Raw genomic sequence first — 15364 nt, forward strand, 5'->3', positions numbered from 1 at the left:
CTGTGTGCCCCAGCTGCACAGCTGTCTGTGCTACGCTAGACTATGCATCATAGTCTTGCGTGCCTGTTTTCCGTGTCAGTTGTTTGTCCCACCCAAACAGCTGCCTGCTCTTGCTGTCTGTGCCTGCGACACGCGTCAGTTGCGTGCGCATGTCGACAGCTGTCTGCTCCGTTGTCTCGCTGTCCTGGGCCCGTCAAACAGCTACCCCTGTCCATCGTCTGCACCTCCGGCCCCCGTTAGTTTCGTAACCAAGCCGGCGGTTGTCTACGCCGCTGTCCTGCCGTCTGCCGCCGTCGCGGGCGCTTGCCGGGCGCCGGCGGCCGCCGGACGTCGGTTGTCTACGCCGTTGTCCTGCCGTTCCCCGCCGTCGCGGGCGCTAGCCGGGTGCTAGCCGGGCGCCGGTAGCCGCCGGACGTCGGTTGTCTACGCCGTTGTCCTGCCGTTCCCCGCCGTCGCGGGCGCTAGCCGGGTGCTAGCCGGGCGGCAGCAGCCGCCGGACGTCGGAGAAATGGCCCGTCCGGTGTTACGTCACCGACCGAGCGCAGCGTCCGCCGAGCCGTGCCGAACCGTCACCGTGCGTGACACAACTGCGGCGCGCCACGCCCGCCATGTCCGGCTTCGCACAGCGCCACGGCGACCCGGAGCGCGAGCCAGATGATGCCACACGCCGCGCGGCCCACTGTCGCTTTCCTTTCGGAACAGATGGGACAACGGGGCGAGAGTGAAACTGTTCTCGGGTGGCGAGCGTTTCCGCCGCTAGTCGGTGGCGAAGCCGAGGCGGGACGGAAGTGCGTTGTCGTGGTGCGTGCCGCGAGTAGGGTCGTGCACGCTGCAGCGGGCTGCGCGGTGTTCCGCCTGCTCGGAGCAGGCAGCATGGAGGACAGTTCCGCTGGGCCCCCTCGCAGCCTGTCCCGATCCGGCCACCCTCTGAGCAAGAAGGAGCATATCTGCCTAAATCTCGGGGACGCCACGGAGAGGTAGGAGGCAGGCCGGCTGGCCTTGCGTGAAAGTGTGACGTAGAGGTTCTCTCTGAGGTGCTTCGAGACTGGTTTTGGAGTTCTTGGGTTGCCTAATTCCCGACCCGCGTGGAAGTTGGAGGGAAATTATTGTCGGTGACCACACCCGCTTTCACGAAGCTTTTTTTATTGCCTCCCATGACAGCGGGCTTACCTCTTCCCCCGATGAGAGGGTTGATGCGCCACATCCACTACCCTCCCATTCTCTACCCTCCCATCCACCACTCTCCCATCCATTACACATCCACGAACATTTCGATACCGCCTAGATTTTTTGAGGATATCTCTCTAGCTTGTCGTGAAATCGCGCCTTAATTTTCGGTAGTCTACGGGGCTTTCATGGCAAGTTCTATATTTTTCTGTTTCCGAGTACCGATGGCTTTTAGGAGCACTGCACGGCGTTCTACGGCCGGCGCGGGCGGCGGGCGGCAGCCGACGAATCCGCCGATCGTGAGGGGTGGGCCGACGCTGAAATGTTAACGGGGCCCTTCATCCAATAAACACGCTAAAACACACAGAGTGGCCTGGTAATGTGCCCAAAATTAGACAATGAACACATCTGTGTAAGTTTCATGTCGCAGCATAGCATGGCTCCAGACATATTGGTAAATAGAGCTGAAATAGTGCGATTTTCGGGAAAAAATGCGTTTGACCTGGCATGATGGGGCCAGTTCCTGACCTAACAACGTCAAACTAATGGCCAATTGCAAGACCTTGCCAAAACCAATGAGCTGTTTTCTCTCCGTGAGACTCTAGTTTGGAAGCAGTAGGTGCGAGAGGTGTCAACCACTCGAGCAGTCATTTAAGAATATACATGTTGCGACATGCTTTGGGAGCGCCATGGCCGTTACAGGCTAGTAGACGCACCACAGGCATCCAGCACCCGCATGATCTGGTAACTCCGCGTGTAGTAACGTGTCAAGGCTCTTAGTTTTACGTCTGGTAACCACTGGGATGGCCGAGTCCTGACGAATGTTCAGCGGTCTCCGTGGGCTGTCAGGGAAAAAATGAGCTGAGAAGTGAGGGGCCTTATACAGTTGAATACCCCGGACGCACGGGAATCACTTTATCCCCCATGCCGACCTGAGCGTTAATCCCACCCCCCCCCCCCCCCCCCCAGCCAATGCCCCTTTGATCCCCCAACGCATGTTCAAAAATGAAATAATCTGCCCTAGAAATTACGAAAGTTTCTATTGATTGTGAGTACACTAAGTTTCTAAACAGTAAACACATCACTATTCACACATCATATCAAATTTGTATCGATTAGCATTCTGTAGGTACCTAATGATTTCGTCGTAGCAACTCCCTCACGTATTATGCCATGGGCCAAGAGCCCCGCCCAGCAAGCCGGGCAAACTCCGAGACCACGTGACATTCAAGGGGTTGGCTTGCAAAGTCATGCGCTGCCACGCGAGTCTGTGTTGTATGATGGACATTCACTGTGCTGTTGTGGAACGTGGCAGTCGCAGGTACATTTCTAACAGTGTACTTCTGACCAGTCGCCGCAAGTTTTTTAACACCTGCGCATCGTTACGCAGTCATTACAGGCATATATCGTGTTAACACATCGCTTCCACGGTAGTTAAGAAAGAAACCACTGGTCTCCCATTAGGTTTTTGTGCCGAATTTTGATAGCCATCAACCTGCCAATCCAGGCGTAGTTCCCTGGTGCGGTAGGTGTAAACGATCCTGTCGTCATTAACATCGCCCCTGAGGGAGGGGAAAACCACACAAAAACTTTCGTGGGGTCCACCTGCCTTAATTGGCTGTCAACCGTCATGTATACTTACCCTGTCCTTGTGACGATGGTGAACACCGCTGAATCAGCTGTGCCTGTGCAGTTATGGCGGATTAGCCGCGTACTGTAGCCGTGGGGCGCGGAAAGCCAGACACAGTGGAGGCGGTTAGCAGAGTGGTCATGGGTGTATTTATTGCCGCGTGACTTTGGCAGCACCGGTGGGGTGGGGGGGGGGGGGGGGGCAGTACCGATATACCATGACTAGATGTGTTCGTTGTTTTCCTAGCGAGCGTGCATTCCATTTAGGCGTATTTGCATGCTCGCCGTGCCCAAGATGCCCCGCCGTCTTATACGCCGATGCTTTGGAGCATTTGGTAGAAGTTTAAATTTCAACGGAATCTGGACCGTGATGGCGCGTAGTAACGCAGCTGGGGCATTTCGGACGTTGCCGTGGTGACCCAGGTTCGGGTCTGGGCTAAAACTGGAGCCTCTAGGCGCCTTTGCTGCTGTTGTAGCTGCTGGTGTCTCATGGAAACAATGCATGACGAGCTTTGCAGCATTGACAGCACTTTCAGATAACGAGGTGCATTGCGACGATTTGAATACCGGGAGTTTTTGAGGAAATTAACTTTCATATTTCTTCCTGTTCTCACCCAAATATTTTCAGTCCACAACCATTAACAGTTATTTGGGACGCGTGAGAATACACCAATTATTCGGGCACATCTGTTGTTAGCAGAGTGAGGCTTTACTCCGGGAGTGATATTTTACGCTAGTGGTAATGTTTTGTCACCAGAGTGACAAAGCACACAAGCGGCGGCATGAGGCACTCATGCGCGAAAGGTTTTAAGCAACCTAGCGCAACATTACCCTTGGGTTTCACCACGTTCAGCCATCTCCGAAAGGTCAAAGGCGGGTTTGCATTGTTGACACCGTGCCCGTGATCCCAACATGTAACCTTGAAACGGGGTGCTGCGAACGGGCCAGAGTCCTGTTTTTGTGCAGATATGATTGCCGTTGGCGTGACGTCACCCTTTACGAGACTCCGCACTTTTGTAGCTTTTCGTTTCTGGGCTGTTGCGTAATGAACGCAGGATTTTCCATTCCTCTCGGTCACGTAAACACACGTTGCGTTTCGAATGACCTGCGATCCCAAACACGTCGCAATTAGTTCCGACGACAAACGTCAGATTTGTTCATGTATTAGGAGACGACAGTGCCGCCGGACTGGCCAAACCCGTCAAACTTGTCGGGGAAAGCTGGAAAAATCATTGGCCGGTATCCCAGCGGCCTGCGTGGGGTGCAGTCTGTGGGGACGCTCGGAGGGGGACGGACGGCTCGGCCACTCTCGCCGTCCCTCACCGTCGCGTGCTGGGGCGGAGGCGGACCCAGGGTCGGCCCGGGCGGGCCACCACACGCCACTGTTGCGCGATGCGCGTGTTTGGTCGCCCTCGCCGCCCGGGGCTGGCAGCGCAAGTAGGCGGTGACGCCGCCGCCCAGGGGCAGAGGCGCAAGTTCAGGAGGGTGCAGAGTCCGGACAAAGGGTACGTACCACGGCTCCCCACCGATTGGAGGAGTTCGTCGACTGCGAGTTTATTCACGACTTGGATTGGGCTGGTCTAGAAAACTGGCCGAAACATGGAAAAACCGCACTGATTTTTAAAACTCGCGAGCTCAATGGCTTCAGCGGATTTACAATCACGTAAGCTTTACCAAAAACAAGCCTGAGAAAGGAGTTCCAACGCAGCAGTGCTCGAAGCAAAATTAAATGAGCAAAGGAGGTATTATGTTTGGGCATCATCACATAACATTTGAAACATGTAAAGACACTTCAAGTTCTGTGGCAGCTTCTGTTTTTGACCTTGACATGTGCCCTTTAGTCACTTCCAATTCATGCATAAGTGAATTTGAAGATGATGGGATATCTTTTAATGTGGTCAGATAACCAGTCTAGCCATATCAATACATGCAGAAAAGCGCATGATGCCAGAAAAAAACGACTTATTGAATTCATTTAACAATTATTAGCTTACTCGCATCCTAGAATACCTTGCCCTTATGCCTTCAATGAAGCATGCATGCCTGGTACGTGCACACCAATCAGCCTTACAACTCACGTCGAACCTTAGAAGTCATAGAACATCTCTAAAACCGCATCTTCCACGACTGTGACTGAACAGCGCTGATTCCGTCTCCAGAACACAAAATACCTCGAAAGCCAAAGCAACTCCGCCGGTATTTTCCATTCAACGGGAGCCACTCCACCTTAAATCCCCATCTGCAGGCGGGTAGTGGTGCACCTGAAGCGTGGCATAGGTTATGATTTCATTCATAAATCGGTCGGCAGGGATTCTACCAGCGCTCCTGGCGGGAGGTTTGTCGTCATGATTTTTCTAGCGGTGTTTTTCTGCGTGAATGGTGACAGCACTCTTACCGAATTTCAAATAAACGAACTGATAAGAATAGTCACATTTGTCCTCAGCATGATTATTTCCAGAATTGGAAATACAATAATTTATAGAAATGTTAACATTTTTCAACGCAATTTCTGGTGGTTAGCAATCGCTGTCGCAGAAGTCAAGCCGGCATTTGGTGACAACCCGGCCACAAACGTCCGGTGACTTAATGATGGCGCATAAAATTGTTATCGGCGCAGTTTCAGTTATTGCTCATGCCTGAACTGCCGACGAAACAGAGACACAACACGCATCCGATTGTTTGAGCTTCATCTATTTTTAATTGTGGTATTTGCGCTGCCCTGACTGAGTTAAAGCCTAAAGGACATCGCTGTAAGAGCCGTTTAATACTTTGTGGTAAAAGCAAAGTCGAGCAAAATAAGTAAGAATAAGGCATTCCATTGAAGGTACAGGGCCTTTCAGGTTTACCACGCAGATTTAAATCGTTCAGAGCTCAGACAGGTCTTTGCATTTTAACACAAATGTTAAGTCGAAGCCAAGCGCGTTAAATGTCATTTTGCGTATCGCCATTGGGCTCTGCCCCGCCCTCAGTTTGGGCGGTACGGCACGTGCTCCATGTGGCCCTCACCCCAGTCCAGGCGCCGCGCCGCCCGGTGATTCGGTGCTAAACAGACAGCTTGGCACGTCTTTGGCATTATGGCTTAAACAGTCATTCTTACAAACCTGTTCAAGATGTGTTATTCTTGTTCGGCCTCCTTGAGCATGCCTGCGACTTCGCATACTCCCACGGAGAGAAATCTGGGCGCCCTCAATCGGGATAAATGTGCGGACCACTTGTTTGTTGGCTCCTTCAGTGAGACCAATCCTCGTGTGTGTCGCCCCCTGAACCAATGTGCTGTCTTCTTCATGATGTGCGATCGTGACGTCTTGATGACGTCACTGGCTGACATGATCATACCGCAAACGTTACAGTAAGGCAGCCGCGATGCCGGCTAATAGTGGGCGCAGGTCTAATACATTTGCATGAATCCACAGCCATTTATTTTAGTTCGCATGCGTGGCTAGACAGCCGTTGCCAGAAACAATTTTTGAAACCTGATCTGTTCTACGGATGCAAATTTGATTGGCCCATGTAATTTTATGCAGTGCTAGTCAACTGCTCTTTTAGTTTTTCGGCTTTTCCATTTCTGAATTAAGAAGACCGTAGTCGCTCGCCTCGCGGGTTGCATTGAAATAGAGAGCGTATTAGTGCAGATAATACTGATCAAAATGCGTGCTGCAACGGATCGAACAAGACTGGATCTGGGATCCCTGGAAATGATAGCTTGTGCCTGGACTAGACCCTGGGCTAACCGAACCGGATTGAACCGGATGGTGAAACTCAATCTACGACGACCTGTAGTGCGTAGCTCCGCCGACTCCTCCCTTCTCCCTGATCCGGCAGCGTGGAAACAGTACAACAGCGTCCCCTCCTCCCGTCGTCCCCCGGCCAGGGGTGACCCCTCCCCGTCGTGGCGTGAACTTTGACCCGAGCGCGCGGCGCGCCGCTCGCCGCTCGTTTGTCTGCCGCCGACGCCTGATCCGTCTGCGCCGCGCTGCCGGTGCCGGCCCGCCTCCCGCTGTGGCCCACATTCCTTCACCTACAGCCGGCGGCGCGGCTGACCCGACCGGCTCCGAACTCCGGGTCAGCAGCCCGGCGCCGGAACGGCCGCCGTGCCGCGCCTGCCGCCCCCTCGGCACCCGCCTCAGGCGGTCCGACATCAGGAGCTTTGACCTGGGCTGCGAGCGCCGCTACGGTTCGTCGGGAGCTCACCGGTGCGTTTGTGACTAGCGGTGTTTCTGCTTGCGAGCGATTTATTTTGGCAGCACGGACACGACACTTTTGACGTCGCGTTCAGTTTTCCGTTTCAGTCATTCACGCGGGTCGCGCCACATCAAGTTTTTGCTCATTAGGTGACACATTCACGTATTAGTGCGTCGGCGTCACTCAACATCCGTCAAGGCTGTCAGGCGTGTAGACATACTACAAACGGACAGCTGTTTGATCACATCAATTCACGCGGGAAAGTCGGCTTAGGCCATTGTGAGGCCAGAATTAGCCAGCTCACCATAGGCTCGCCGCCGGGTTGCTGCGACGAGCAGCCCCTCTGGCTCGCATAACTGGGTTAACAGCGCTGCGATCCCGCCGCCGACTGCATGCAGAGACGCCGTCCGGCCGCTCTGCTCCGGCCGTCCTCCTGCGCTGCTCCCCGTCCTCCCGCGCTGTTTGTCGTCCTCCCACGCTATTTGTTGTCCTCCCGCGCTGCTTCCCGTCCTCTCGCGCTGTTTGTCGTCCTCCCGCGCTGCTCGCCGTCCTCCCACGCTGTTTATTGTCCTCTCGCGCTGCTCGCCGTCCTCTCGCGCTACTCCCCGTCCTCCCGCGCTGCTCCCCGTCCTCCCACGCTGTTTGTTGTCCTCCCGCGCTGCTCCCCGTCCTCTCGCGCTGTTTGTCGTCCTCCCGCGCTGCTCGCCGTCCTCCCACGCTGTTTGTTGTCCTCCCGCGCTGCTCCCCGTCCTCTCGCGCTGCTCCCCGTCCTCCCGCGCTGTTCCTCGTCCTGCCGAGCGTTGTTGATCGCGGCGGACGCGGCGCCGGCGGCAGTCTCCGAGCCCTGCGGCACCGGGCTCGCAGTCGACCGAGGCGGCCGGGCGGGGCCGCCGCCGCGTGCGCTCCGTGCCCGGCTGGCCGCGCCGGCACAGGTGCGCGGAAACTGTGGTTCGCCCGGCCGCCAGGGGAGGGGCGGCGCATCTAATGACCCCGGGGTAAACATCGGGTGCGCTCCACTGCCGTCGGATGCGTGGCATGCGGGTGTGCTGTAGATTCTGGATTAGCCCTCCGCTGTTTGTTGTGCTGTCACATTTCCAGAGGCAGACAGGCGTGCAATTACCCGGTCGGAGGCTGCTTTTTGTCGTGCGGGGCGCCGACTGGGAGGTTCGCGTGGATAATGATGCCGTCTTCGGATTGTTAGGCGGCGGGCGGGACGACCGACTTCCTCTCACGTGAGGCTTTTCATTCACACACCCCAACACTTTCACTGATAGATTATCCCCCATGAGCCATGGGTCGGTGACGCCATGCATCACGCGCGCGTCACTGGCCACGGGAAGAAGGCCAGAGAGGCGCCATGGATGGCTGGCTCCTGGGATCTTTGCGACACCTGGCCAAAACATCCTGTGCTGCGGGGAACGGCCGGTCTCCCCGTAACGGCGATACTCGCCATCACTTTCTTCTGCGTCTCGAAGCGCGGTGGCGGCGTTTGCAAAGACAGCCGTTAAGCCTTGGGATTTGCATTAGCGACCCGACAGCACAATGCAGTTGAGAGGGAGTGTTTGGGGTCATCGCAGTATATTTTTATGTAATTGCATTCCGGATGGTTTGCAGCAGTGGTTTCGGGTTCGGAGAATATGCCAAGCAGATCCCGTGGCATGCACCCCGGACCCATGACCTAATTAACGCGGTTCCAGTTCGGCTGTCCCTTTACCCGGGTCCTTTGAGCCAGCCAGCGGCGCATAGGAGTTATTTCCGTGCCGCTTTGACATGGCTCCTCCGTGCCAAGTCCTTCATCAGCTACACTGGCAACTGATTTTCTCATTCCTAATGGGGGGGGGGGGAGGGGGCACACCATGCCAGGATTCGCACCCTGTGACGCTACATTAGGGGTACAGAGCATCCATCGTGCGGACTGCGGTGGTGGCAATTGAAGTAATATCACGACAGTTGCCTTCCCGGCCTGTCCAGCTGGCTTCTAAGAAATCGCATGAGTATAACCAGAGGCGATGAAAATACCGATAACCGCAACCATGCGGAAACAGGTATAGCGATGATAGCACCTTGACTGCATCATCCTTCTGATTCTAAACGTCATATCTCAGCTGGCACTTCCATCTTTTGGAGCTTTGTGACTGTTTCGTGCAACTACGGCATCGGCGAGGAGCTATCAGACTGCTATCTTGACTTACTAAAGTCCGGGAATTAGACTGAGGTCAGTTGCATGCTGCTTTACCTCCAACTAAAATGGATAGGCACGCTCCTCCTTTGCCAATCACATGCATGTGACTGTCTAAAAAACAAACAGAATGCCGTCCCTTTTTCATGCGTAGCATAAAAATGCCGTCACGTTCTTGTCAAACGCGGTTCAATCATAAGATTTTGTTTTGTGCCTTCAGCGCTCATGGGAGTTCATTGATATAGCACGGTAGAGTTATTTGGAGCGGTGCTGCCGTTTCCCATCTCGCCCGGTTTGGATGACTACAGCGCATTTTTCTCATGTGGTTGGGTTGCAGTACCTAGCTTTGGTCTCCTCCACTGGATGATGAACACTGTCTCTCTTATTTTAAAGTAGCATCTTTCAAGGACGCTTTACTCAGTGTGACCGATTATTCTTACACAAAGTGTATCACCGGAGGCTTGACTGTGCTCAGCTGACACCACTGATCCGTCTGGCTACACCCGTACAGTGCTCCCGGCATACTGACCTTTCCATATACCTTTTACAAAGGTCAGCACTGTTAAGAGTGGATTTGTCACACTTCTATTCATTGTCCGCAATCGTTTTCTTCAGCATTCCCCCGACCAACTTTTCCAGCATATCACGCATTTATTGTTGTCAACTTTGGGCTGCTTCCGTAACTGGGCTTTTGCCTGTGGATTGCTAGCACTTTACGTAATTAATAAACAAATAAAAGCATCAGCAGAGTCATGTTTTTACGTGTGTTTGCATTTGACTCACATATATTCGTACAAAGCCTGAAGCTGCTATGGCGACGGTCGATTCAACTGATATGGATACATCTGAAGGGCACGACTCGCAAGTGATGGACTTTGAGAGATGCCAGGTCAGAGCAATGACCTGACATGGAAAAGCTAGTTGTCACGTGACCTCTCCGTGTTAGTCGGCCCAGGACTCGTGACCAGAACCGCTGAACTCTGGTTCCAGTACCCTTCCCCGAAGCCGTGAAGGTCGCCTCGAGGAAAGGTCACACGGAGGATGCATGAAGGTGGCATCCTGCGCGATGATTTCCGTCTGATGGAGGAATTTTAGTATCCTGAAGTCACAGGCCTGCCGTGACAACGAGGAGCACAGTCCTGACACTAAACGGTACACAGTCATATTCAATTTGTAGGAAACGAGCCGTGTATACGCTATTTCATCGTCATCACATCACTGCCTCGAACATACGTGCAGCGAAATGCGCACGCTATGCGAAATCGCGCGCCACGTTGGTAGACGAGGAAGTGGCCATTTGGACGCCGCGGCGAAGCGTGCAGAGGTGCACATTGCACACTGCAAGCGCTCGTTTCGCCTTCCTGTTGTGGTCATTAACCCATCATTTCGTCATTCTCGTGAGGTGATCACAAGCGGGTGTCACTCGCCATGCACCGCTCTGGGAGCGAGCGAGGGGACACAAGAGAACACCCGAAAGTGTGCTTAGACACGCGCGCGCGTGCCTGCTTTGTCAGTTGTCCCCCGTCAGAAGACCGGGTTGCTGAACCCAGGGTCGTTCCCCGGCCCTGGGCTCCCAGCTATCCCGATAGTAACGGCGCCGGCAGCGCCAGGCCGACGTCCCCTAGCTACCACCGTGTCCGCTTTGTCCGCGGACAGGCCGCGTAGCGGGCTGGGCGCTCGCGCAGCCGGGCGCCTCCTGATGACGGCGCCTCCTGGCCCTGTCCGCGGAGTCGACAGAGGGCTGACAGGACTGGGCTGGTGAGCGCTGTTAACAGCGTTCAGTGTTGCATGTGCGTCCAGCCTTGTAAGAGCGTTCACTGTTAAACAAGCGTCCAGCCTTGTAAGAGCGTTCACTGTTAAACAAGCGTCGAGGCTTGTAAGAGCGTTCACTGTTAAACAAGCATCGAGGCTTGTAAGAGCGTTCACTGTTAAACAAGCGTCCAGCCTTGTAAGAGCGTTCACTGTTAAACAAGCGTCGAGGCTTGTAAGAGCGTTCACTGTTAAACAAGCGTCGAGGCTTGTAAGAGCGTTCAGTCCTGTGCAAGCGTCCGGCGTTGTATGAGCTTTCAGCCTCACAAAAGCGTGCAGTCTTGCACGTTCTCACAAGCTTACATAGGCGTTAAACATGGGCACAATCGTGTGATGGCCTTTGAGGGTGCGTGCTTGGGCCCCCTATGAAATATAGTATATGAATATACATACATACATATATATATATATATATATATATATATATATATATATATATATATATATATATATATATGTCCATGAATGCATCGTGACCATCACAAATTCGAGGTAGACACATACAGCTGGAGAGCACATGTGATGCTGTTTTACGCTTGATGGAATTTCGCACCCCTGCGGCGCTCTGTACCATTCTTTGATATTCTGTACTAGTTGCGCGTTTCCTCCACCTACTGCGAGTTTCTGTATACGCCCCTGGCGTCCAGTCTCAGTGATGAGTCCAGCCCTGTACGGAAGTGCAGCGTTGCGCGAGTGAAACAGCTCGGTTGCCCCAGCCGTCTTGCCGGCGTGGTGGGCAGAGCACCAGGCTTTGTGCTGCACGCTCCTCTTTGTCCTGCAGCCGGCTTTATTCAGAGCCGTTTCGTTGCCGCGGAACGCTCAGGTTTCTACATGTTGAATGCCGCGCAGCTCTTTATGCCAGTCATCACTTTCTATAAGTGTTCCTGTTTCCGCCGGCCCCAGCGCATCTAAGTGCGTGCGAAATGTGGGAACAATGACCGCGCTTGACAATATCGCACGGGGTCACGCCTGTTGACCCTGCAGCAGGTTCTAGTGCGCGAACACAGCGGTCCACGCAGATCCCCGCTATGACAGCTGTTCCACTCGGGTGTATTTCTCAACTTCTCGTTAAGAAATAGTTGAAATGTTAAATCCAGCCTACGCGGGCGCTATGCATTGGTTAGGCTCCACCAGCCTGTCGATTTTCTTGCATGGTTACGAGTGGAAATGCGTTGCAACTAATTTGACGTAGATGGAGTTCTGTTTCTCTTGAAATATCTCTAAATATCTGACGACGCTCTGCAAAGTGCATTTAAAGTATCCGCTATTTTTACATCGACGTCCGTGCACCCGGTCAGCCCCGGAATGTCTCCCGCGTAGCTCGCGGGACTCAAGTTTGGGTCGTCTCCAAGTACCGGGTCCTGTACGCCGCCGATTGCCGGCCCCAGCCTCGGTTCTCCTCACGTCCACAACGCATTAAACCATTCCCAGTGTAACACGATTCCAAACATCCTGGCCAGGCGCAGCCAGGGCACGTTCCGGCAAGAGTTTTCCAGGCACACGATCGCGATCCCACGTCCTCCGGACCCACCCGACCCCGGCCTGACCCCACCGACCCCGGCCGGACCCCGCCCAGCCTGACTCGGCCGGACCCCGCCCAGCCTGACTCGGCCAGATCCCGCCAGGCCCGACTCCGGCGCTCCTGGCGGCGGCCTTGTGTTCCTTGGCATTTCCGGCGACTACCAACACCTACCTGGCGATACGGAGCGGAGGACGTGGCGCGTGACACATTGGCCCAGTTTATCTGTCGGCGCAGTTTCACCGTCGGAGGCGGTCGCCATCACTGCCAGTGTCTGAGCCTGGTTCGCCGTGCTCGGAGAGCTTGACGCCCTTCGTGGCGTGGAGTCATGTGCGGTTCCCCGGTCAAAGCTGTGATGAAGACGTGTTTGCCAGCGGCGGAGTTATCCGTGCTCATGCAACCACTGCTCTGCCGTTACGCGGTTGTTTCGTGGCTTCATGTGCTCACATGTTTGGACGACGGCGAACAAGTCAACGCGGCTTAGTTGAGGACTATGCGTAGAAGTAGGCAGGGACAGGGCAATGAATGACGAGTAATGGCCGAGTGATTAGTGCCTTCAGCTTCCAAGTAGGGGTTTGTGCCATGACCCATGAGCGCTAACACCAACCTCTTCGGTCGCTGGTGCTGCCTAAAAGAGTGCGCGACAACGTGCATGGTGTCCCCCTAAAAACAACCTTTAGGGATGCTAATTCGTCAGTATGGCTCACGACTGGCTCCCACTGTCACAGAATACCGAGCCAAGCATCGTGATTTGCACGACACTGGAGCTTATGGACGAGGGGATGGACTCTAAATCACGCAACGCCGACAGCACCACACCATGACCTACACTCTACTCACGGCGCCCAATTAAAACCGCCAGCTAGGCATCATGCAGCATCGCAGTCTCCACCTAGCTACGCTTCTCCGCGCATCGGTGTCGCCCGCCGCCGACGGCGAAAGTGCGCCGCTCGCCTCGCGCCGCTGACCGTGGTCACGTGATCGGCGCGTGAGTGACCATTGGCGTCGGCGTGTCGCCACACACCGGCCGGTCGGGGTCACGTGATCGCCGCCGGCGGGAGGTCACCGTCGGCCGACGCTCGGCGGCGGGAGCGTGCTCTCGCGTAGCCGCGTGTGCAAAGATGTGAAACCATTCCGGTTTGTCGGAGGCGCTTACATGCTGTCGCTGTGCCACCTTGTAAAGACGTCGGATTAATGTGCCCATTACTGTCAAACGAAATATGAAAGCTGCCTAACCACGCGTGCATGCCCTCACTCGCGTTCGGTTCGAGCTTGTCATAGCGAGATGTAATCTTGCCTTCCGTGAATGCCTCTTTGGCGATCGTCCTCGTTTGGACTCGCTCACGAGAAAGTGTTTTTTCTCCTGCTGGTTTTGTAACCGGATAATTCGGTTTCCTTTTCATGTTGAAATATCATATATTATCCCAATCTGCCATTCTAATGGATACACACACACACACACACACACACACACACACACACACACACACACACACACACACACACACACACACACACACACACACACACACACATGTATATATATATATATATATATATATATATATATATATATAGGGGTGACAGCTCAATTGATTTCACAGCATCTGCTGTCACTTCCGTATAAATCATTCGGTCAACGTTCCACTGGTCTTGCATATCATAATCGGGTCAGGATATCATAATCAGATCAGGGCATGACACGTGATGTCATGTAAAGTACAATGCTACCAAAACATGACTATATTTCAAAAACAAATCCAGCTCACATGACAGACATTGTTCATGATAAGACGTTCGTGCAATAAAGCAAAACATCTGGAAGCAAACAGGTACACGATAACGTGGCGGTGGATTTTACATGGTGCGCATGAGAGAAAGCACACAAGTCCACATGATGGTTTGCAGAGGTACGCAGAACCAATGACATTCGATGATTTGACAGTCCTAAGATAAACAAAATGTCTGCTTCGTCCGAATATGGAAAAATGTCAATGTTGAGGCAAATGTCAAAAACAAATGAATGATCCCGGATGGGCAGAGCGTCTGGGTTGGAAGAAACGTTTCCTCTACGATCAGCCTTCAAAAATGATTCTGTGCTCTGCAGTGCTGTCTGCTCAGGTTTGAGGCCACATATGAGGCGCCACACAGAGTGAAACAATATTTATAAACGATTGCAGACGGAACAGTTGGAAAGCTTGCCTTTCAACTGAAAATATTTGCACTACTTTGTGGTCATAGATTGATATATGATGGAAGCAGTTTATAGATACAAATATTCCACCTGTCACCGCAATTATGTCCTCGCATTTCTGTCTAAACATTGCTGTGCTTCGCGTAGAGCATCAGACCTGGGGCAACTCTGCGTGGCCTGCGCTCTCTAGTACAGCAATATTTGAGAATGTCTCACCATTCAGTAATCATTTTCTCCAGCCCAGACCTTTCGTCCACGTGAGATCTGGGTCCGGATCTGGGATCTGGATCTGGGCCATTTTTTCGCTGTCTGCGGAACAATGTCTTAATGCCTAAGATCGTTTGCCGACGCATACACGGTCATATCACTACAAGAAGGAATTGTCCGTTGTAAGCTGGGACACTGGCATATTAAATTTTCCTGGCTCTGAATACAGCTGGTGCATCCAGCTGTTACCGGATAAGAGCCTGGTAACCAAACAGAAGCCCTTACTTGTTTTTATTTACCTCTGTAACAGATAATACCACAAATCCATGACTATTTACACCTCCCAAAAAAATTAGGAAACAAGCTATATCAACTATTAACTACCTTCCTTCTCAGGTCATATCGAGGATCACGGAATGTCGTTTTGAAATTTTCAACACCTAAGCGTTACCCACACACTTGGAAATAAGCCGCCACA

The 15364-nt window shown here is 53.4% G+C and overlaps 1 protein-coding gene across 1 annotated transcript in view; it reads left to right on the forward strand.

Annotated features, from left to right (window-relative positions):
• The first annotated feature begins 773 nt into the window (after positions 1 to 773).
• The window catches only part of LOC119110022 (espin), a 55297-nt gene continuing 40706 nt past the window's right edge, over positions 774 to 15364 (forward strand). Inside the window, exon 1 of the mRNA XM_037233769.1 lies at positions 774 to 977. Coding sequence (XP_037089664.1) covers positions 874 to 977 — 104 coding nt within the window. The 5' untranslated portion in view covers positions 774 to 873. The remainder of the gene's footprint in view (positions 978 to 15364) is intronic.

This window comes from Pollicipes pollicipes, unplaced genomic scaffold (assembly GCF_011947565.3).
Source record: "Pollicipes pollicipes isolate AB1234 unplaced genomic scaffold, Ppol_2.1 Scaffold_7231;HRSCAF=8579_pilon_pilon_pilon, whole genome shotgun sequence".
Lineage (NCBI taxonomy): Eukaryota > Metazoa > Arthropoda > Thecostraca > Pollicipedomorpha > Pollicipedidae > Pollicipes > Pollicipes pollicipes.